We start from the raw sequence: 25,595 nt of genomic DNA, 5'->3' as shown, positions 1-25,595 counted from the left end.
ACTAGGTTTAATGTTTGTCTTTAGTTCAATGTTTGTTTTGTAAACACCATTGACAATGAAGGGAAAATTTACGTCATAATGTGTCATTTACGTCATATTGTCTCTTTATTGTTAATGGCATTTAATGTTTGTGTTTGCACCGTTTGTTTTATATCACAATTACATCACCTAATCAACATGAGTTAGACTTTAATATATTAGCGCCCCTCACTTCACACGGGGTGTGATTTTTTTTAAAGTGAAATTTAAGTCTAATTATGAAAGAAAGGCAATAAAGGCTTCTTTAATTACTTGTTGGATATAAAGGTGTTTAATCTGCACCTGAAAAGCATTATTTTCTAACACTTCCTCCTGTGTTCAACTGCACACACCAGTGGTTCTCACTTATTCATGTCAAGGACGCCCAAATTAATAATCACAAGATCGCAATGTGACTCATTGTGAGCTTGTAGATCAGCAATTTTCAAATAGCCTACTGTATGCACGGTATAGGTTTGAAGTGGTTAAACTGATCTTAATGTTATATTAATTAATTTTGCTTGGGGATCTGAAGATTTCTGAAGTTTCAAATTAATGACTTTTAAGACGTTATTATAGGACCACAATACATCCAAATTTTCGAATGTTACATAAGAAAGAGGCAAACGGTGTGTAACACGTTGCACAATATTTCACTATATTCATTTGTGGAGTCTAACTAAATGTAATGCCTACAATTCCAAGTGCTTGTCAGGGGCTCTCCAGTTGAAATTATGATTATTTTGGGGGGTCACGGCCTGAAAAGGTTGAGAACCATTGGGCTACAGTCTACAATGTCTACAGTGGAAAGAGCAGAAAGCCACTGAAAGTAGTGTGGTGGTTACCATTGTCGAACACTTGCATATTGGCCCAATTCCAAGTGATCAAATTCACTTTGTCTCCGGCATTGAGTGACAGAATCACTGCTCCGCTGGTGCTGTCGCTGTGGTGTTTTCCGTTAGATTGCCAGGTGCTGACTTGAAGGTGGCCGTTCTTCAACAGCTGGGCCCCAGAGTAGTAAGCGCTGTAGCCGAATGTTGTGAAGGTGAACTGGAACGCTCCCTTCAGCGGAGCAGTGAAGATACCTGCGAGACACAGAATTGTGGAATCGTTAGAGCCGTGCCCATTTATATCTTACTGATTAATTGAGCGCAATAATGAGCCTCCTCCCCCAGGGCATTGTGTGCTACTAGACCGGTGCCCGGCTGTAGAGCACCGAGTCGGTAACGATGGAAGTTGAACATGACGATTATGAGAACATTCCGTCTCTGCTCTCAGCTAATAGGGGTCCTTGTCCTGAAATACGTGAAAGACCAGTTCTGTGAGGCTCTACCTGTGGCAGGGTTGTAGGCATTGCCGTTGTTGAAGAAGACATTCCTGAACACGATGGTTTGGGATGCGGCGGGTCCAACGTGTACATTAGACCCCGTTGCCAACGATGCTGAAAAGCCCACTTTCTGACCAACTGAGGACAAAAGAGAAACAGAGCAGGTATAGAAAAAAACATTACACTTTGGGGAGAGACAATGAGGTATGTAACTCAGAGTGTTCAAATGGAACCAAATGGACTCTTATGGGTCAATTTGGTTCAATTTGTACACTCTCAGAGTTATGTTGTAGTAAATAAGTGTCATACATATTCTGAAGAAAACCTGGAGACTGACATTAACTAATTGGGTCTTAATAACAGCCTACATTATAATGTTGTGTAAAAAAAGAAAATCTAAAATTTGCCACGGACCAGACCGCTTTACCAATGACGCATTTGTCTGTGTACAGACACATGAATGACCCCTGCAAGACACAAGACTAAGACTAAATCAGAATGTGCTGTCAAAATTGATTTGATTTTTAAAATTGATTTCAAGTTTGGTTGAATCCATGATCAATCAATTCAATTCAATCAATAAATAGCATTAAAAAAAATCCAAACAGATTTGCCATTATGCCTAATTCATATCATTATTTGTAACAAGGGCATCACTCTTAATTAACTTACCCTCTCCCGTGAGGTTTCCCAGGTCCCATGTCAAGGTGGTCATTTGTACTGTAGTTTCTCGCTGCTGTGTTGCAATATCAGTCACTTTAGACCTGAGATCTGTGAACACATTAGAGATATCCATTCAAAAGGCTTCACTGAATGCTTTTTGTTAAAGCATAAAATGATCTACATCTTAGCATCTGCTGTGGTAAAATTACATGACACATTGGATCCCCGACATTTTAGAGATATTGAATTGAACAGTGAATGCCAGATAATCACACAGTTCTTCCTACTGTACTTCCGGACCCCTTCCCTATTTCCTTCAGGTGTTATACCGATTATACGAATTAAGGCTCTATTCCATTCATGGTCAAAAAACAGAGTCAGTGTGCTGCTATAGAGGGTATGCGCATGCATAAAGTGAATGGCAAATTGAGTGGCAAATAGAGTGGCAAAGTGAGTTTAAAGTCGTTTAACATTGTTTAATACAACCAGATAAGACTTTTCTGTTTGGATGAATGGGCTGTCAAGGCCAGAAAGTAGAGCTGTCCCGATACTGTATCGGTATCGGAAAAGCATCGGATCGGCCCTTATTTGGTCATATCGGTTCATATCAGTATCGGCAAATATGCCAGTCTAACCACAGATCCAACACAGGGGTAAGGGGTAGACACTATAGCAGGTAAAGAAAATGTTGGGGCATGTGGAGTTTGCTTTGGAGATAAAACTGCAAGTGCACATTTGAGTGAGGAGTCTGCTATAAACACAACACGAGATATACTGTATAGCTAGATAGCTATAAACACTCCACATGGTGGACTTCAAAATAAGATATTTTTTCTTTTTATATTATTATATTATAAATATTATTCTCTGGTATCGGTATTCGGTATCGGTATCGGCTAACACAGAAATATTGTGGTATCGGGATCGGAATGGAAACGAAAAAAGTGTATCGTGACATCCCTACCAGAAAGTAGGTTTTTTGCCACTCAGTAGGCGTTCCCGCATAATTTCCGGGTATGATGATGATGTCACGCGCATACCCTCTATTGTGCATGTTGGCTCAATGGAAACACTCTGCTACACCAGTGGGTCTCAAAGTGTCCTTGAGTGGGTTCCAAATGGCTCTGGGTGTGTATCTCTTAGAGTGTACAAATCAAACTAAATTGGGTCAATTTGGTTCCATTTGTACACTCACATCCTTGAAATTAAAAAGGTTTGAGAACAACTGTACACTAAATGGAACAGATTCTTACTTAGTATCATTGGTAACACCTGCGAAGGAAGTAGGGAAGGGGCCCTCTGTGTGCAACTGTGCATTATGCATAGAGCCTATCCACACAAGTTATCTGATTGGCAGAGCTTACCTGCATTCTGCCTCTTCAGTGAGTTCAGGGCAGCCTGGAGTTCGTCCAACTTCTTGTCCAGAGATCCGATGTTTTTGGCGTTATCGCATGGCCTGACTGCGACGCACGTGTCGGCGGTGTCGCACCCAGCGACATTCTGCAGAAGTGTATAGGTCAAGAAGGCCAGGATGTGTGTCTTTGCCATCATGAGGATGTCTGTGTTCTCTAGGCACCTTGCTGAGTAGCACTGGATGCACTGAGACAGAGGACCTTTTATAAGCAGAGCCAGAGCTGTCCCCTGACAACTAACGATGAAGGGGCCTCCCCTTCTATAAGCAGGGCTGCACACAAGCGGTGCACCAGTGCGCATGCGTCGTCAAAATTCATTCTGCGCTGTCAATCAAGCGCCGGGAAGCGCTTTTGCGCACCAACAGCTGGCGCCGCCCAGAATGATTATTATGGCCAGAATACTATAAATTCTGTGGCGAGAGCATTTCCCAAACGAGTGATAGCGTGACGTCACTCCATAGACGCTACATGTTAACAGAGGTAATTTAAGAAGTCTACAACTTTTGTTTTCTCATCTGTTCGACCTGATTTACCATCTTGTTTGCTTCATAATAATATTGGTCTGTCACATTTTTACATTAGAAAATGTACTTAGATTCTCCAGAGAAAAAAAGTGTAAATGCTCATGTTAAAGACACCACTATTTACCGGAAGTGGGCGTGGAAAGCGGGCTGTGAGATAGGCCTATCACAGCGCGTCCTTACTCAAACGAGGGAGGGTTCCAAATCCATGCTTCTTGCTACTGGGAGGACGACAGGAGTTTGTTTGAGAAAACCTGCATGACTGCATTACAGCCAAACAGTTTCCAAACTCTCGTCAAAATGTCCAAGAAGCAAGCGCAATAGTAATAATGGTAATAGTAAGCAATAGTAACTATTTTGGTGTTCCAGCACCACCACCTCCAAAGTATGGAGGGCTAAAACTGCCATATCTAAAAAATAAATAAATAATTTAATAAATAAATAAATGCAAAAATATAAAATAAATAAATAAATATGCAAAGAAATATATAAATCAATAATTAAATGTATTTAAGTGACTATTTATTTATTTATTTTTATTTATCTACACATTTAAATGTACATTTAAATGTACATTGCATGTGGTCCCTGGACCCTGACCATGCATTTAGTAATGTAGGAAAGTGAAGATTCGTATTTGAATTTATTGTATTGACCAGTTGAGAAACAATGCAGTAAATTATCTGGTGACAAATGATGACGCGTCGATGTTACTGGGAAGTCGGATGTCAAGAACTTCTCAAGGGAAACCGGATTGCCTGGTTGAGTCACCATTAAGGAAATGTGCCCATAATCAAGTAATCATGTGCCCATCGCAGGTGTCTGCTTACTCATAGAATAAGTTACAATGAACAGCAACATGAGTTCAATATGGAAGGTTAATTTCTTTCCCCCACACCACGACCATATCCCCCCTCCCAACACAACAATGGCCCCCAGGTTAATTCTCAGTCAGGGTGGTGGTCCCCAGGTAGCGGGGCAGATAGCGGAAATAATCGTTCACTTGCGGATACAAGCACCAAAATTGGTACACATACTCCTTAGGGATTGCTCTTTTGATAAAACCATTGTGCCAAATCAAATTTCAATATGGCGGCCATTTTTCAAGATGGCCGCCATTGAAAATACAGTAATATTGCATTTCGCAATAAAATCCCATAGACTTGTGCTATTTGAATGGTCTTGGTGTCAAATCATACATTGTTCACTATGTAGAATCCAAATTTGGACCCATGGACTTACTCACTGGCTTCCTTGTACAATATATCAGTCCCGGAATCCTAATATTCTGCTAAATTAGAGGTTTGTGTTATGTATGACTCAGGTAAAATGGATGGTAGTGTATAACTTAATATTGTTGGAGGTTTAGTGTGTGTGTGTGTATGTGTGTGTGTGTGGGGGGGGGGGGTCAACATACAGCCAGGGCACACTGGTGGCACCGCTCCTGTGAAACTCAGCATGGGGTTCAGTATCAGCTGAGTAATTTGTTGGGTGTAGCTAAATAATGACTTCAGTGTCCCAAATGTTGTCTAATAAGGCCTGCATATTTTAGCTAGATTACATGTAGTGTACCATGTATGATGTTCAGTTAGACAACCGTGCCTGAATTGACAGGGTACCAGCACGGGAGAGCCGAGCCAATGGTAAGGGGGCTATACATGACTTATTCATGGTCTTACCAACATGGTGTACAGATCGCACAGGACTTAAATGATACTGGATGGGCTAGGTGTAGATTTTATTGTCGAACCTAGTCGTATCCCATACCTTATTGTGCATGATGGCGGTAAAAGGATAATCCCTCTTCACTGAATACAGATAATGATCATACTGTGATACCTTGATTACCATTCACCAAGATGTCTAATATGGACCCAGGACCGCCTAAATTCAAGACTGACTGGAGCAAGTGTTGTCTTTGCAAAGAGAAGAATAGTATGAGCTCTCATCACCACATGCAAGACAATCACAACAACAACTAATTCCCCTGGTGGTGACATTGAATAAACTCTGAGGAGGAACAAGGCGCAATATCACGAAGGTTGTCGCATTATGTTCAACAACACAAAACTGGAGAGAGTGAGAACCACAAAACGAAAAGCAGAGAGTGATCACCCAGTGGAATGCCAGACCAAGTGGAGTAGAACCAGCATTAAAAGCCAAAGATGTTTCAGATGTGACGCATACTCTGAACTCACAAGAAAGCTATGACGATGAATCTCAATAAGAGAGTTAATGAATGTGCCCAAACTTTAAATGACGGAAAACTTCTTGCAAGACTCAGTGGTGGAGATGTTATTGCTCCAATACCATGCTGCATGCTTGGCAGACCTGTACAATAGAGAGAGGTCGTACCTCACAACCACAAAGAGACTGGAAGAGGAACATTCAACCGAAGAGGATGCCCAGTTGCCCACCTACAGGAATTCTCAGAGCTATAGTCACATATCTAGTGGAGACCATCAGATCTGGTGAGGGTCCTTCAGTCCTCCGACTTGCAGACATATAGTTCACCTGTACGCCCATTGCCTGGAACAGCTGGGTGTTGATGCATTTTATGTTTTATGTCAATTTAATGGACAATAAAGTTTTCTTTATCTTTATCTTTGTTGGAAAAGAGACTGGCAGAGATAAGTCTCATTCATTGTTTTAGGTAATTGAAATATCCATGCTCTCATTGTAGGATGATGAAGTGATGTTGTTGAAACCCTGCTCGTCTTGCTGGGTCGGAAAGACATGCAACGCACGCATGCGCACACGCATGCACACGCGTACACACACACACACACACACACACACACACACACACACACACACACACACACACACACACACACACACACACACACAGCAGGTGGGTACACCGATACTGATTTATTTATTTGTATTGGCTTGTACTGCTGCATCGTGACATCCTTGTGCCATCATTATAAGCCACATTGAGTTGTTGGTATACGGAAGAAACGCAAAACTATAATGGAATGTAACAATGGTGGAGGTTTCACAATGGTGAAGTCATGGGAATCTTCACTTGGTGTATTTGTGGTATGAGGAAACATATTTTCAGTCTCTTGCCAGGAAGAATGAATGATGTTCGAGGAAGCATCAAAGTTAATTAAAGTGTATGTGTTTGTGTGGCTTAGGACGGAATGTGGTTCTCAATGTGTCTGGGGCCGTAATTGGCAACACACTAAGATTTTTATGATAATATATATATAAACAATGTTTTTAATACCATTAACCTCTTGAACCCTATAGCATCCCTATTCTGGGGGAGAACATTCGCCAAAGATATAGCCAATCTACAAGCTCTCAACGCTTCGCGCTGCGACATGTTGTGAGCATGTTGCCTATTTTCGGGACTTGTGGTCCAGCATATATGTCTTCACAAGATGTTAGCTGCTTTGCTAAGGACAATAGCTTCATTATAAGAGTCAGAGGCTTCTGACAAGCCAAGGAAAGCCAAAAGAACATCCCTAGGCTTACCTGCTTGTGAGCCTCCAACTCAGGTATTTCTGACAGCAGTTTTTCCTTCAGTCTTGTGGAGTTGACAGCAGATGCATCAACACCCAGCTGCATTCCACTGGCTGAGTGCACTCTGCTTTTAGTTTTGTGATTCTCACTCTCCAGTTTCGTAATGCAACAACTTTTGTGATATTGCGCCTTGTTCCTCCTCAGATTTTCTTCAATGCCACCACATCATCAAGTCTGTCTGGATACATTGTATTAATATGCATCTCATTCATTGTGTGAAAGAGGGGAATATTAGTTGCAATCATAGTGTAGCCATCATGTTGTGATTGTCTTGCATGTGGTGATGAGAGCTCTTTACTATTCTTCTATTTGCAAAGACAACACTTGCTCCAGTCAGTCTTGAATTTAGACGGTCCTGGATCTATATTTGCAATCTTGGTGAATGGTAATCAAGGTATCACAGTATATGACCATTATCTGTATTCAGTGAATCAAGGCAGAGGGATTATCCTTTTACCGCCATCATGCACAATAAGGTATGGGATACGACTAGGTTTGACAATAAAATATCTGATCTACACCTAGCCTGATCGTTCATCCAGTATCATTTAAGTCCTGTGCGATCTGTACACCATGTTGGTAAGACCATGAATAAGTCATGTATAGCCCCCTTACCATTGGCTCGGCTCTCCCGTGCTGGTACCCTGTCAATTCAGGCACGGTTGTCTAACTGAACATCATACATGGTACACTACTACACAGCTAAAAGATGCAGGGCTTATTAGACAACATTTGGGACACTGAAGTCATTATTTAGCTACACCAAACAAATTACTCAGCTGATACTGAACCCCATGCTGAGTTTCACAGGAGCGGTGCCACCAGTGTGCCCTGGCTGTATGTTGACATCCGCTCTGTTGAGCTACTACATTGACCCACCCCCCCCCCCCCCCACACACACACACACACCACCACACACACACACATACACACACTAAACCTCTAACAATATTAAGTTATACACTACCATCCATTTTACCCGAGTCAGGCATAACACAAACCTCTAATTTAGCAGAATATTAGGATTCCGGGACTGATATATTGTACAAGGAAGCCAGTGAGTAAGTCCATGGGTCCAAATGTGGATTCTACATAGTGAACAATGTATGATTTGACACCAAGATCATTCAAATAGGACAAGTCTATGGGAATTTATTGCGAAATGCAATATTACTGTATATTCAATGGCGGCCATCTTGAAAAATGGCCGCCATATTGAAATTTTATTTGGCACAATGGTTTTATCAAAAGAGCAATCCCTAAGGAGTATGTGTACCAATTTTGGTGCTTGTATCCGCAAGTGAACGATTCACCTGTAATTTGCATGTTATCTGCCCAGCGTTTGATTCTCAGTCAGGGTGGTACGTGGTCCCTGGTTCATAATCAGTTGAAAACCCCTGGTGTACAATGGTGTGCAAAATGCTTTAAAAAGTTAAACCTTAACATCTGAAGAGCACTTACAAAATGTCTGCATTAATATGTTTGCCTGGGCATACACATTGATTGATTGATTGATTGAAAAATGTATTAACAGTTTGCAGAATTACAGTACATTTCAAGCACAAACTCAATGCAAAGGCTGTTAACTGTGAGTGGACGACCCAATTAAGCATTACACTTGTTTCCAATAGGGTCCACCATGTTCAAATCATCAAAAAAAATTAGAGACGTACAAATAGACACTTCTATATAGACAAAGGACAGAACAGGAATTCATCATAAAGGAGGTAAAAAGGGAAAAGAAACATATACAGTAAGGGAAAAAAAGGGGTGGGTGGTGGGGGGGATTCACGTTCAGCTCCGTTAATTTGTTTGTTTTTCTTGGAGGAGCTGCGTTGGGTCCCCAAGTCGGCTCCGTGGCCGTACCTTGAGTTGGCTGTGTGGCCGTGACCGTCTCTTGTGTTGCCCTTGTGTTGGGTCCCCAAGTCGGCTCCGTGGCCGTACCTTGAGTTGGCTGTGTGGCCGTGACCGTCTCTTGTGTTGTCCTTGCGATGGGTCCCCAAGTCGGCTCAGTGGCCATACCTTGAGTTGGCTGTGTGGCCGCGACCGTCTCTTGTGTTGTCCTTGCGTCCGTGTTTGAGGGATTCCGATTTTACAGGGGCCAGTTTCGAATTGCAGCCGTCCGTAGGTGCCCTTTGAGAGTGGTTTTGAAGGAGTCAAGGGATTCGCATGTCTTAATGACTGTTGGTAGGGCGTTCCACATTTTGGTGGCATAGGAGCGAAAAGAATTTAGTCCCTTGTTTGTGCCGAATCTGGGTTGTACATGGTTCGTTGCACTCCCTCTGGTGTTGTGGGTGTGGACTTCGTTAACATTAAGGAAGTATCTAGACAGGTACATGGGTATCTTGGTGGTGTATCGAATCTTGTGGACCAGACCCATTGCAAGATGCTGTACTCTGTCGTCGACCCTAAGCCATTCCAGCCTGTCGAAGTGGGCAGGGGTGAGGTGGGTTCGGGGGGCGAGGTCAAGTAGGAGCCTGACCAGTTTGTTTTGGGAAGTCTGGAGCCTGGTTTTAAGGGCCTTTGAGGTGCTGTGGTACCAGGAGGTGCATGCATAGTCAAAGAAACCCTGTACAAGGGCTCCTGTTAAGGTCTTCAAGGTGTTTTTGTTGACCAGTGAGGAGATCCTGTAAAGGAATCTTGTTCTATGGTTGACCTTTTTGATTACGTTGGTGGCCATTTTATCACCGGAAAGATTAGCCTCCAGGATGGAACCTAGGTAGGTAATTTCATCTTTACGTGTGATAACATTGTCACCCACTCTAACCAAGAAGCCATTTGCCTTGCTGAGATTACTATTAGAGCCAAAGAGAATGGATTCAGTTTTTCCCAGGTGTAAAGATAGTTTGTTATCAGCGAGCCAGGTGCAGATTCTACCGAGTTCAGAGCTGAGGGCCTTTTCAACCTGCAGTTTGTTCCTGTCCGAGACTAGCAGTGCCAAGTCATCTGCGAACAGGAACAAGTTGCAGTCACAAGCCGAAGTCATGTCGTTAACATATATTAGGAACAGTAAAGGCCCTAGTATGCTCCCTTGTGGAACGCCACAGCTCACTGGGAGGGGGGGGGGCAGTGTTCCATTCACCTCCACCATCTGTTCTCTCCCCTCTAGGTAGGATTGCATCCAGCTCACTGATGTGCTATCGAAACCAATTGCCTTTAGCTTGTTAACCAGTATGGAGTGGTTCACGGTGTCAAAAGCCTTTTGGAGGTCCAGCATGACCATGCCGCAGTATTTGCCAGCATCCACCTCATGTTTGATGTGGTCGCTCAAATAGAGAAGGCATGTGTCAGTGGAGTGGGACGTTCTGAAGCCAGATTGGAACTCGTACATTAATTTATTAGTGGCAAGATACCTTTCAACCTGTTCATAGACTATTTTTTCCATCACTTTCGAGATGGAGTTAAGAATAGAAATAGGGCGGTAGTTGCCGGGGTCTAATTTACTCCCTTTCTTGTGCAAGGGGGTTACTTTGGCCAGTTTGAAATCTTGGGGGACCTGTCCCTGTTTGATGGAGAGGTTTACTATGTGGGTGATGATTGGAGCTATAGAGATGGCTGAGTCTCTGAGAAATTTGGAGGGAATATTGTCATGGCCTGTGGCCTTGTGGGGTTGGAGGGCACTCAGTTTCTTAATTACCTCATCAGTTGTTACCATAACTAGTTTGTCTTTACAAACACCTAGGTTTCTGTAGAAGGTTGTAATGTGCTCTACACCAAAGAGCCCAGAGTGGGAGGGCAGTTTGTTAACCAGAGTTGTTGCTATGTTTGTAAAGAAGATATTCAAGTAGTTGGCCACATCAAGGTTGTCAGTGATGAGAGTGTTGTCCGATTTGATGTTTATGTTTGAAAACCTGGTTTTTAGTTTCTGACCGCAGCCTAGTTGATTGTTTAGTAGCTTCCAGAGCTCACGAGGATTGTTTTTGTTTTCCTGTGCTTTATCATTGATGAAGTTACATTTAGCTGATTTGGTCATGGCAGTTACACTGTTTCTTAGCCTGTTTCGTTGGGTTTTTAGGTTGTCCAGCTGAGCTTGGAGACCCCTGTTGAAGCGCTTGGCAAGCTTTGACTTGCATTTTAGAAATTCAGTGCATTTTTTGTCTCTGGCATTCGTTGCAGTCATTATGTCCGAATTCATCCATGGCTCCAAGCGGGTTTTGACCCTGATGGTTCTCAGAGGAGCCATGTTGTTCAGTACTGATGTAAATTTGGTTTTGAAGCCAAGCCAAGCTTCTTCGACAAGTGTGCTGTTAAGCGCATCGGACCAATCCAGACTCTCCAATTCTTGGTTAAAGACCTCACTAGAGTAGGTTTTGAGGTCCCTTGATATGACTGCTTTGTGGCAGCCAGACTTTGGTTTTTGTTTTTTGCGGGTACAGAATATCATGAAATGATCACTAAACCCGCATACAATAACACCTTTCTTGGAGATTCTGGATTTGTCCGAGGTCAGAATGAGATCAATGACAGTTTGAGTAGAAACACACACTCTATTGGGTTGGGTAATAAGCTGGCTAATACTATGCAGATCACCAAACCTACTAAATGATTTGAAAACAGGCGCCTCTTTACGCTGTACGTCTGTATTCAGATCGCCCATCAGGATTTTCTCTGCACCCTCCTCCTCAGCTAAGCATCCCTCAAGAATATCATAAAAGCCTTGCTGGTCAGGAGGTCTGTAGACTGTGCCAACTAGTACTGATTTCGCATTTTTGAAAATTAATTCAACCCACACAGTTTCAATTTCAACATGCTGTAAGTCAGTACGGGTAATGAATTCAGTATCTTTGTGGATATACATGCAAACACCACCCCCATTACGGTTTCTATCATTTCTGACTACTGAGTAGTTCTCAATTTCAATCTCAGCGTCCCTGATGGATTCATTTAGTTTGGTCTCAGAAAAACACAAAATGTTTGCCTTGCCGGTAAGGAATAATTCTCTAATTTCGGCCAGTTTGGAATAAAGGCTGTTTATATTGAGATGAAAAAGGTGAATACCATTGTTGTTGAGGATTGAGTTGTTGATGTCAGCAGTTGAGAAGAGTTGATCAGGTCCATTGTCTTTGTTAGTAGCCATGGGTTGAATAGGGGGAAGGGAAGGGGAGCGGGCGTCCTCGGTGGGGGTGGGGGGGGGGGAGATTCATGTTCAGCTCCGTTCCTTTGTTTGATTGCCTTGGAGGATCTGCGTTGGGTCCCCAAGTCGGCTCCGTGCCCGTACCTTGAGTTGGCTGTGTGGCCGTGACCGTCTCATGTGTTCCATCTCTATATGGAGCTGACCTGTTCTGACATTCCATATGTTGATCCTTCTCCACCTCTCCTTCCTGTTCTGACATTCCATATGTTGATCCTTCTCCACCTGTCCTTCCACTTCGATGTCTCCCTTTTGACTGATACCTGTCCATGCAACAGGCGCGAAGATTAAGGCCCGTACTCTCAAGACACTGCCCCCGCTGCCACCCTTATATCTCCATATATGGAGTTGACCTGTTCTGACTGGAGTTGTCCTGTTCTATATGTTGATCTGACCTCTGACCTCATCAAACCCTGTACACTCAAGACACGCTCCATATATGGCCAGTACAGAATTCATTCCATATGTTGATCTGACCCCCCATGCCAAAGCGCCAGCGGCCCAGCAGTCTGCCGTCACCCAGGCGGATGCGTGCAAGGAGGTCTTACTGGTACTTTACTTGAGTATTTTCCAATACCAATACTTTTACAAATCCCAAATTTGTAGCCTACTTTTACTCCATTACATTTATTTGAAAACTTTAGTTACTAATTCCTTTGTAGATTTTGATTATTATTACAAAACTTACATACAATAGCCCTAGCATATATAGATTTTGGGCATTTAAAAATAGCCGATCTACAAGCTCACATCGGCCGCGATGATAAAAAAAAATATATATATTCAAAACTAAACTAAAATTAAATGTAAAATCCAAAACTATATGCTAGTGGCTGGATGGGATCTTTTGGTGTTTGATTGCTCTGGGTTAGATTGCTAATGGCTGAATAGGAAAGAGACACCTTCATTAGGAAAGACACGCCCCCTCATTAACATACGGTTCATGAAATACACCCTTGGGAAAAGCAGCTTGAAATACACAAATTAAATGCACATTTAAATGTGTATTTAAATGCGTATTTAAATGCATATTTAAATGTGCATTTAAATGTGTATTTAAATGCACATTTAAATGCATATTTAAATGCGTATTTAAATGTGTATTTAAATGTGCATTTAAATGTGTACATAATTAAAACAAATAAATACATTTAATTATTCATTTCTATATTTATTTGCCTATTTATTTATTTATTTTTGCATTTAATTATTGATTTATATATTTCTTTGCATATATATTTATTTATTTTTGGATTTATTTATTTATTATTTTATTTATTCATTTATTTATTTATTTTTTAGATATGGCAGTTTTGGCCCTCCATACCAAAGAGACGCCAAACGGAACTTATAGAAGGGGAAGCCCCTTCATCCTCCCTGTGATGGAATGTATCAAAGTATGTTTACCCAAGTATGTAACCTTTTTAAATCAATACAAAAGGTTCAAGTTTCAAGGTTCAATAGAATATATTTTATACACATATGTGTGGTTTCTGTGGTAGAGTGTGGTATGTCAATACAATATAACTTTACCATTATGGTATCGTTTGCGACAGTCAGTCACTTATATTTGATACTGTCTGTTTCTAGTGAAAATTTAACTAATTCAGCAGCAGTAACATTTGTGTTTTCTTTCAGTCAGTTGATTCTTCATATCCATATGGCCGGGATGATTTGTTTATTTTTCAAACACAGTTCTTATATGAGGCGATCTAAAATCCCCCTATGGGTATTACAATGCAAATAAAAAAGTACATGAATCTGTGGACTTAGCGCCCTCTATACCGATATTGACGTCAGACTTCGGTGCTCTATTGAAATGAATAGCAGGGGGCGGGGCTGTCAAGAGTGCGGGGCTGTCGAGAGTGAGGACCGGGAGCGGTCCTCACTCGTTTATAACTCAATGCTTTTACTCAAGTAAATTTTGATTACCACACTTTTACTTGTAAAAGATTCTGTTTCTGCATTGCAGAGTGTTGATACTTTTACTTGAGTAAAAAATGTGAATACTTTTTCACCACTGCTTCCAACCTCTGGTCAAAGTTAGGTGTCGGCCTTTCGCATTAAACTTTTGTGACACTGATTGAACACAAGATACACGGATTCAGATGCCCCCCTTTGCGTGGGGCGGTCCCTCATTTCCAAGACTATTCAGGTGTCCCACACATTCGGTCCCTGTCCCACATTGTGACTGGCAGGCAGGCATACGTGTTCAAATGCCCTAATACAATAGTTAGTCCCCTAATTGTTGGCTTTCTGTTATTTCTGTTGTCTCTCATTCATTGTCTCTTTTCCTGCAAGATGGTTTTTAAGGTTTTTAAACCTGTTAAAATAACATGAGAAATATCCCCTATAGGCCACTACAGTAACAAGTCGGCCATACCACCCATGACCAAAATCTGACAATGCCATAGGGGTTTCATAACAAAACGATTGGCAATATTAGAGCTATGGTCGAATATGACATAAGGCATTTAAATATAACTTAAGTAGGCTAATAAGTAGTAATAAGCATATGTTAATACAATTTAACGTATAAATCTAGAGTAAGTTAATACAATATACTGTACTTTATACAATCTGTATCGTTAACACGATATGAATTATACAATTGGAGTAGTTGTATTTTGTCTCCCTGCTCTTCTATTTTAGAAATAAATTTAGATCATGTCTCACAGGATCCAAATTTTGACCTTTGACCTTGATTGAATAGTTTATTTGACATAAATGTAAAAACAGCAACAGAGTGCAGTCAAACACTTATTTGAAAAAGGGATAGAACAAAAAAATCATTGCAGTCTTGTTTCCATTTAGGCCCCAATCAATATCTGATGGTCAAGATTCAAATGATCCCCTGAAGCTCATTGGTAAACATGTCAGGTTCTCATCATCATCATCATCATCATCATCATCATCATCATCATCATCATCATCATCATCATCATCATCATCATCATCATCATCATCATCATCATCTTAAGCGAAGTAGTTTGGTGCAGCACATACTTGCATATTAAACAAGGAAACTCGGTGCAGCACATAGTTGCAGGTATCTGAACCCATTCCAAGCATTAGTTTTGCACACAAAACACTCCTTGGGCTAAAAATGGCCATAGCTGGGCACATTTGGGCAAGTGGCTATGGCCGCGTTGCCATGTCTGCTTATTATAAGCAACCTTTCACTTGTTTTTTTCTGTAAAGTTGATGTTTCTTTTTGGGCTTGATTCTAAAGAGTACAGTAGTTGCTTATTTGGGCTTGCTTCCACATTTCTTCACATCAAGGAACCCCAGATTAATATGTAATTGTCTACGGACATCCATCTGAACATATTGTAATGACCGGGGATCCCGGACAGCACCCTCTCCATTAGGCGCTCGAATGTGGCCGGGGCGTTGCAGAGTCCAAAGGGCATAACGCGGAACTGCCACAGCCCCTCCCCTATGGAGAATGCAGTCTTGGGCCGGGAGTCAGGCGCCAGCTCCACCTGCCAGTACCCGCAACGGAGGTCTAAGGAACTGAACCAGCTGGAGCCAGTGACGTGGTCAAGGGCGTCGTCAATGCGAGGTATAGGGTACGAGTCCTTGAGAGTCACATCATTCAGCCGCCGATAATCCACGCAGAACCGCCAAGTGCCGTCCTTCTTGGGAACTAAGACGACTGGGGCAGACCACGGGCTGCTGGAGGGTTCAATAATACCCGCCTGTGCCATCTCCTGCAGCTTTTGCTCCGCTGCGTCTCTCTTGGCAAGGGGTAACCGCCGTGGCCGGAGGCGAATGGCCTGGTTCGGTCCAGTGTCAATCTTGTGCTGAACCAGGGTGGTCTGCGTACAGTCCTCGTCACGGGCGGCAAAGATATCGAGGGACTCCTCCAGCAGGCCCCACAGTAGATGCTGCTGTGAGGGAGAGAGATTGTTTTTGTTGCGCTGGAAGAGCTCCCCTACTGCTGCACGGGTCTCCTCCGACGGCTCCAGCACCGGCGGTGCTGGAGCTGGTGGATTGCAGGCCAGGGTCCCCTTGCTGGTTATGCTGACGGCGGCGGCGGTCTCTCCTCCGGCGACGATGCTGGCGACGGCGGCCTCTCCCCCAGCGACGATGCTGGTGACGGCGGTCTCTCCCCCAGCGACGATGCTGGCGACGGCGGCCTCTCCCCCAGCGACGATGCTGGCGACGGCGGTCTCTCCTCCGGCGACGATGCTGGTGACGGCGGTCTCTCCTCCGGCAACGATGCTGGTGACGGCGGTCTCTCCTCCGGCGACGATGCTGGTGACGGCGGCCTCTCCCCCAGCGACGATGCTGGTGACGGCGGCCTCTCCTCCGGCGACGATGGTGGCGCACGTGCGGTGCTGGTGGGGGTAGACAGTGGTGGGGGGTGGTTGACGGTAGCTCTCCCTGCTGCCGCCTGTGATGTCTCTAGTACGTCGGTGCGCGGTGGAGTGCGGTCAGACACAGCTCTCTGTGAGCCGTGGGAGTCCTCGCTCAGAGCGCCCCCCCCAGCGGGACCCGGACGGCGGGCACGGCTGTAAAACGCTGGGGTCCGCAGCATGGTTCCCAACGCGGAGTCCTCTCCCTCTTCAACGGCATATTCCGGAGCCGATACCCGGGGTCTTTCACACTGTTGCGCGCCAAACCTCTCAAACGCTGGCTCGTCTGTTAACTGTAAACGCGGGAAGTCTATGTCGATTTCTTCTTCATTAATCCCAACTCTGACACCATTGTAATGACCGGTGGGGTTCTCCCCATCGAACGACATGACAACCTTCTTTCTTTCAGTTGCTTTTATTAGTAATAAAGAGTTACAAGGCACAAGGCTGGATAGCTACGAATAGCCTACCCAAAATGCTAGCGTAATTCCCCCGCTCAGAGCACAACAACAACCAAACTAGTAAACGTGCTTCCGCCCTCACCCCGGAAGTACTCCCCTTAAAGGAACACACACAGTAGCACAGTCCTAACCATAACACAGTACTAGTGTTCCACTGGGACGCTACAATATTTTGTGCCTTTTTTATTAAAATGTTAAAATATTCAAAATATTTTGATTTATTCTCAATGTGTTTTTAAATAACAGATGTACAACCTCACAATGTCTCGCTGTGAGCTTGTAGATCAGCTATTTTCATTTGTGGTTGTTTTCATAGACCTGGTCACTTGTTTCTCTTTCAAAACTGGCAACACAGCAAGAGAAAGAGGAACTTATGCACACACAAACGCAGACTTATGGGCCATATGAAAAAGGTGAATACCAGCTAAACTGATTGATTGAAGTATTTATTAACAGTTTGCAGAATTGCAGTACATTTCAAGCACAACTCAATACAAAAACTGTCAACTGTGAGTGGACGACCGAATAAAGCATTACACTTGTTTACAAGAGGGTCCACCTTGTTCAATTCATCATAACATTTAAAGACATACAAATATACACTTCTATAGCCAAAAACAGGAAATCATCATAGAGGGGGTAATAAGGGGAAAAAAACATATACAGTGAGGGGGAAAAGAGGTGTGTGGGGGATTCAGATTTTACGGGGGCCAGTTTCGAATTGCAGCCGTCCGTAGGTGCCCTTTGATAAAAAAAATTAATTTATTGGTGAATATTTTTCAACATTATCCGATAACTTATAATATGTTCCCAATTATTGTATACATAAATGTGTCATTATATAAAGGTAACCAACTCCATAATACTTGCTCAAAAAGCATACCTGTAGCAAGCATGTGGTATTTAACAGATGGCCTAACTCAAATATCAGCCACTAAAGGTGGTTGCACACCGGCCGCGTTTTTCGGGCCCTATATCTTGCACGCTGCCTTACCCCTTATCCCTAAACATTTTTGCCATTTTTTACTATTTTGGAAAACATTTTTAAATAGTTCAAAAAGCCAATCAACAAGCTCACAATGTGTTGATTTTGGGGACATTTCGACTAGTTGAACTATTTTAAAATGTTTCTAAAAATAGTAGAAAAAGCCTAATACGTAAGGAGTAAGGCGATGCGCAAGATAGGGCCCAAAACAAAAACAGTGCCCTAAACGTCATTAAAATAAGCTCTGGTTGCAAAATGGGTGAAGTGGCCCTTTAAGATGAACGGAAGCCAAGGCATGCCGATGGATGGGGAAATACTGCTTCTCCGAAAAAATAACGCTTCTCACGGAAACGTCAAATAAGGATACAACAAAACAGATTATGTACATGATGAGATGAATGAAGGCCATGCCACAAGTTCAACCAGTGTTGCATCCGTGATTCTATCTCTGGTGGGACGCTACTCATGTCACTTGACACCTACTCTACAGGTCACACAAAGTTCATAAGCATCTAGGCTCATTCCTTTGATACACACTGGTGTGACACTCGGCAGCCTTTATAAACTATGTTGAGGTGTGAACTTAAGGGTTGTTCTTAATTTGAATGGAGTATTTACAATTGTCATCTGGAGGCAAATATTGCACTTTTTAATACAGTATTTAATAGAGTATTTCTACATTGAAGCATTTTTCATTTTTCCAGAGTAAAAGACTGGAAAGAGTTGAGGAAAGTCATAGGCTACTTGGCCGGAGGTACACAGACACAAGGTGCTGCCACACGGTCGAAAGAGCTGCGCACGTTCTCGGCTGCCCGCAGCTTAAAGCTTGAGTTTTTAGACAGCTGGTGGATGGAAATTAAGCTCCACCTCCGCGGAATACTTGCGCGACGGCCAGATTCCCGGAAACGCTCTCCTCCGCCCAAAAAGTCAGCGGAGGTGGAGCTTCTTTTCCATCCACCAGCTGTCTAAAAACTCAGAATTTAAGCTGCGCGCAGCTTAAGAAGTGCGCAGCTTAAGACCATTTTGCGCTAAGGTGTGGAGACGGTGAGAGGCCCTCTCCACCAGTGTTTTTTTTGGCGAATCTAAGCTAGCGAATATAAGACTTCCGGTGGACGATCTCTTCAAAATAAGAGTACCCTCTAGAGTAAACTTAATCCATTGAAAAACTGTTTATTTGCACACAAAAACACATCTAAACGATTAAAACACATTTAGACGATGCTCTACAACACACATTATGTTTCTTTGTAAAAAATTGAAATAAAAAAGATATCTAAATGCTGTTCACTTTACGAATTGGACGCTGGACAAAAACGTCTCTTCGTGTCCGACATATGCACACGTGCGGGGAGACGACCTCTACAAAGCCACACTCTCCGCTAAGCGGGAGAGGTGTACATTAAAAAGTGACATGCGTTTTACTGCTGTTAGAGGTCACCAAAAGTGACACTTCCGGACCAGAGTGGACGCTGGACAAAAAACGGCTCTTCGTGTCAGCTCGTCCGACATATGCACGCGTGCGGGGAGGCAACCTCTACAGGGCCACACTCTCCGCTAAGCGGGAGAGGTGTAAATTAAAAATTGACATGCCATCTATCTAGTGAGGTCAGAGGTCAAAACATGTTGAGCTTGTAGATTGGCTATTTTTGCCACGACTGTATATGCAATGTGGCCCTCTGGAGTGACATCATCAAAGTTATAAAAGAATAAAAGAATACAGACAAGGCTTTGAAAGTTACAAAAAATACCTTTTAATTAATCATTGCTAATATAACAATGTACACTTTCAATGGAAAGAAAAAGGCATAGAGTTTGCTACTTTGCTTACGGTGTTTCTCATCAAGTCAAAACAATTAGAGATTGTAGTTTTTTTTCCATCAACGCCTGTTAGTCCTAATGATGATGGTGTTTCTGCAGAATAAATAATGGGCCTTGATTTGAAATGGCTTGAAAACAATGCAAACAACAAACAATGCAAATCTACTGTTCACACTGTAATTTTGCATGTTTTGCATGTTTTTTAATAATGTTTGCTGTTATTAACACACGCACACCCATACAGTAAATTGATCAAATATGTGAGTACGGTACTAAACTATTAAAGTAGGTTCTCAGTCCACCTTAAGACAAATGATGACGTTTAAAAACAAATATTGTATATAATAATAATAATATACAAATATTTCTGATTGTAATGATCATTTGCAGAGTGATTTTGTATTTTGTCTCCCTGCCCTTCTATTTTAGAAATAAATTTAGATCATGTCTCACCTATAGACACAGGATCCACATTTTGACCTTTGACCTTGATTGAATAGTTTATTTGACATAAATGTAAAAACAGCAACAGAGTGCAGTCAAACACTTATTTGAAAAAGGGATAGAACAAAAAAATCACTGCAGTCTTGTTTCCATTTAGGCCCCAATCAATATCTGATGGTCAAGATTCAAATGATCCCCTGAAGCTCATTGGTAAACATGTCAGGTTCTCATCATCATCATCATCATCATCATCATCATCATCATCATCATCATCATCATCATCATCATCATCATCATCATCATCATCATCATCATCATCAGCGAAGTAGTTTGGTGCAGCACATACTTGCATATTAAACAAGGAAACTCGGTGCAGCACATAGTTGCAGGTATCTGAACCCATTCCAAGCATTAGTTTTGCACACAAAACACTCCTTGGGCTAAAAATGGCCATAGCTGTCAGAAATGTGAAGAGGTCAGCACATTTGGGCACATTTGGGCAAGTGGCTATGGCCGTATTTATGCCAATGTGGGATATGTTAGTAGACACCTTTACAAACACATTGGTGAAGAAACTTCTTAATTGGTAAGACTACAGGGACATGCCTGACAGCCTGGGAAATGAAGTTGGAGAGGCCCTTCAAGAAAATCAAGTTCTTCCACGTTTTTTCCCGCCAAGGTACTGGGGCTCCTTGTGTGTGCTTTGCTTCCTTCAGGCCGCGTTGCCATGTCTGCTTATTATAAGCAACCATTCACTTGTTTTTTTCTGTAAAGTTGATGTTTCTTTTTGGGCTTGATTCTAAAGAGTACAGTAGTTGCTTATTTGGGCTTGCTTCCACATTTCTTCACATCAAGGAACCCCAGATTAATATGTAATTGTCTACGGACATCCATCTGAACATATTTTGTGCCTTTTTTATTAAAATGTTAAAATATTCAAAATATTTTGATTTATTCTCAATGTGTTTTTAAATAACAGATGTACAACCTCACAATGTCTCGCTGTGAGCTTGTAGATCAGCTATTTTCATTTGTGGTTGTTTTCATAGACCTGGTCACTTGTTTCTCTTTCAAAACTGGCAACACAGCAAGAGAAAGAGGAACTTATGCACACACAAACGCAAAGACTTATGGGCCATATGAAAAAGGTGAATACCAGCTAAACTGATTGATTGAAGTATTTATTAACAGTTTGCAGAATTGCAGTACATTTCAAGCACAACTCAATACAAAAACTGTCAACTGTGAGTGGACGACCGAATAAAGCATTACACTTGTTTACAAGAGGGTCCACCTTGTTCAATTCATCATAACATTTAAAGACATACAAATATACACTTCTATAGCCAAAAACAGGAAATCATCATAGAGGGGGTAATAAGGGGAAAAAAACATATACAGTGAGGGGGAAAAGAGGTGTGTGGGGGATTCAGATTTTACGGGGGCCAGTTTCGAATTGCAGCCGTCCGTAGGTGCCCTTTGATAAAAAAAATTAATTTATTGGTGAATATTTTTCAACATTATCCGATAACTTATAATATGTTCCCAATTATTGTATACATAAATGTGTCATTATATAAAGGTAACCAACTCCATAATACTTGCTCAAAAAGCATACCTGTAGCAAGCATGTGGTATTTAACAGATGGCCTAACTCAAATATCAGCCACTAAAGGTGGTTGCACACCGGCCGCGTTTTTCGGGCCCTATATCTTGCACGCTGCCTTACCCCTTATCCCTAAACATTTTTGCCATTTTTTACTATTTTGGAAAACATTTTTAAATAGTTCAAAAAGCCAATCAACAAGCTCACAATGTGTTGATTTTGGGGACATTTCGACTAGTTGAACTATTTTAAAATGTTTCTAAAAATAGTAGAAAAAGCCTAATACGTAAGGAGTAAGGCGATGCGCAAGATAGGGCCCAAAACAAAAACAGTGCCCTAAACGTCATTAAAATAAGCTCTGGTTGCAAAATGGGTGAAGTGGCCCTTTAAGGTGAACGGAAGCCAAGGCATGCCGATGGATGGGGAAATACTGCTTCTCCGAAAAAATAACGCTTCTCACGGAAACGTCAAATAAGGATACAACAAAACAGATTATGTACATGATGAGATGAATGAAGGCCATGCCACAAGTTCAACCAGTGTTGCATCCGTGATTCTATCTCTGGTGGGACGCTACTCATGTCACTTGACACCTACTCTACAGGTCACACAAAGTTCATAAGCATCTAGGCTCATTCCTTTGATACACACTGGTGTGACACTCGGCAGCCTTTATAAACTATGTTGAGGTGTGAACTTAAGGGTTGTTCTTAATTTGAATGGAGTATTTACAATTGTCATCTGGAGGCAAATATTGCACTTTTTAATACAGTATTTAATAGAGTATTTCTACATTGAAGCATTTTTCATTTTTCCAGAGTAAAAGACTGGAAAGAGTTGAGGAAAGTCATAGGCTACTTGGCCGGAGGTACACAGACACAAGGTGCTGCCACACGGTCGAAAGAGCTGCGCACGTTCTCGGCTGCCCGCAGCTTAAAGCTTGAGTTTTTAGACAGCTGGTGGATGGAAATTAAGCTCCACCTCCGCGGAATACTTGCGCGACGGCCAGATTCCCGGAAACGCTCTCCTCCGCCCAAAAAGTCAGCGGAGGTGGAGCTTCTTTTCCATCCACCAGCTGTCTAAAAACTCAGAATTTAAGCTGCGCGCAGCTTAAGAAGTGCGCAGCTTAAGACCATTTTGCGCTAAGGTGTGGAGACGGTGAGAGGCCCTCTCCACCAGTGTTTTTTTTGGCGAATCTAAGCTAGCGAATATAAGACTTCCGGTGGACGATCTCTTCAAAATAAGAGTACCCTCTAGAGTAAACTTAATCCATTGAAAAACTGTTTATTTGCACACAAAAACACATCTAAACGATTAAAACACATTTAGACGATGCTCTACAACACACATTATGTTTCTTTGTAAAAAATTGAAATAAAAAAGATATCTAAATGCTGTTCACTTTACGAATTGGACGCTGGACAAAAACGTCTCTTCGTGTCCGACATATGCACACGTGCGGGGAGACGACCTCTACAAAGCCACACTCTCCGCTAAGCGGGAGAGGTGTACATTAAAAAGTGACATGCGTTTTACTGCTGTTAGAGGTCACCAAAAGTGACACTTCCGGACCAGAGTGGACGCTGGACAAAAAACGGCTCTTCGTGTCAGCTCGTCCGACATATGCACGCGTGCGGGGAGGCAACCTCTACAGGGCCACACTCTCCGCTAAGCGGGAGAGGTGTAAATTAAAAATTGACATGCCATCTATCTAGTGAGGTCAGAGGTCAAAACATGTTGAGCTTGTAGATTGGCTATTTTTGCCACGACTGTATATGCAATGTGGCCCTCTGGAGTGACATCATCAAAGTTATAAAAGAATAAAAGAATACAGACAAGGCTTTGAAAGTTACAAAAAATACCTTTTAATTAATCATTGCTAATATAACAATGTACACTTTCAATGGAAAGAAAAAGGCATAGAGTTTGCTACTTTGCTTACGGTGTTTCTCATCAAGTCAAAACAATTAGAGATTGTAGTTTTTTTTCCATCAACGCCTGTTAGTCCTAATGATGATGGTGTTTCTGCAGAATAAATAATGGGCCTTGATTTGAAATGGCTTGAAAACAATGCAAACAACAAACAATGCAAATCTACTGTTCACACTGTAATTTTGCATGTTTTGCATGTTTTTTAATAATGTTTGCTGTTATTAACACACGCACACCCATACAGTAAATTGATCAAATATGTGAGTACGGTACTAAACTATTAAAGTAGGTTCTCAGTCCACCTTAAGACAAATGATGACGTTTAAAAACAAATATTGTATATAATAATAATAATATACAAATATTTCTGATTGTAATGATCATTTGCAGAGTGATTTTGTATTTTGTCTCCCTGCCCTTCTATTTTAGAAATAAATTTAGATCATGTCTCACCTATAGACACAGGATCCACATTTTGACCTTTGACCTTGATTGAATAGTTTATTTGACATAAATGTAAAAACAGCAACAGAGTGCAGTCAAACACTTATTTGAAAAAGGGATAGAACAAAAAAATCACTGCAGTCTTGTTTCCATTTAGGCCCCAATCAATATCTGATGGTCAAGATTCAAATGATCCCCTGAAGCTCATTGGTAAACATGTCAGGTTCTCATCATCATCATCATCATCATCATCATCATCATCATCATCATCATCATCATCATCATCATCATCATCATCATCAGCGAAGTAGTTTGGTGCAGCACATACTTGCATATTAAACAAGGAAACTCGGTGCAGCACATAGTTGCAGGTATCTGAACCCATTCCAAGCATTAGTTTTGCACACAAAACACTCCTTGGGCTAAAAATGGCCATAGCTGTCAGAAATGTGAAGAGGTCAGCACATTTGGGCACATTTGGGCAAGTGGCTATGGCCGTATTTATGCCAATGTGGGATATGTTAGTAGACACCTTTACAAACACATTGGTGAAGAAACTTCTTAATTGGTAAGACTACAGGGACATGCCTGACAGCCTGGGAAATGAAGTTGGAGAGGCCCTTCAAGAAAATCAAGTTCTTCCACGTTTTTTCCCGCCAAGGTACTGGGGCTCCTTGTGTGTGCTTTGCTTCCTTCAGGCCGCGTTGCCATGTCTGCTTATTATAAGCAACCTTTCACTTGTTTTTTTCTGTAAAGTTGATGTTTCTTTTTGGGCTTGATTCTAAAGAGTACAGTAGTTGCTTATTTGGGCTTGCTTCCACATTTCTTCACATCAAGGAACCCCAGATTAATATGTAATTGTCTACGGACATCCATCTGAACATATTTTGTGCCTTTTTTATTAAAATGTTAAAATATTCAAAATATTTTGATTTATT

At 42.0% G+C, this 25,595-nt stretch overlaps 1 protein-coding gene across 1 annotated transcript; it reads right to left on the bottom strand.

The window, feature by feature from the left end:
- Positions 1–616: 616 nt before the first annotated feature.
- Positions 617–3,566, bottom strand: LOC306922575 (cerebellin-2-like). Its single transcript, XM_079500264.1, has 4 exons — positions 3,373–3,566; positions 2,018–2,116; positions 1,352–1,483; positions 617–1,103 (listed from the first exon to the last, which is right to left on the bottom strand). Exons 1-4 carry the CDS (start codon positions 3,557–3,559, stop codon positions 817–819), a joined length of 705 nt encoding a protein of 234 aa, XP_079356390.1. The 5' UTR covers positions 3,560–3,566; the 3' UTR covers positions 617–816.
- Between the last annotated feature and the right edge of the window lie 22,029 nt (positions 3,567–25,595).

Source organism: Electrona antarctica (genome assembly GCF_951216825.1).
Source record: "Electrona antarctica genome assembly, chromosome: 4".
Taxonomy (NCBI): domain Eukaryota; kingdom Metazoa; phylum Chordata; class Actinopteri; order Myctophiformes; family Myctophidae; genus Electrona; species Electrona antarctica.
The sequence above is the reverse complement of the archived record's forward strand: the minus strand, read 5'-3'. Positions and strand labels throughout refer to the sequence as shown.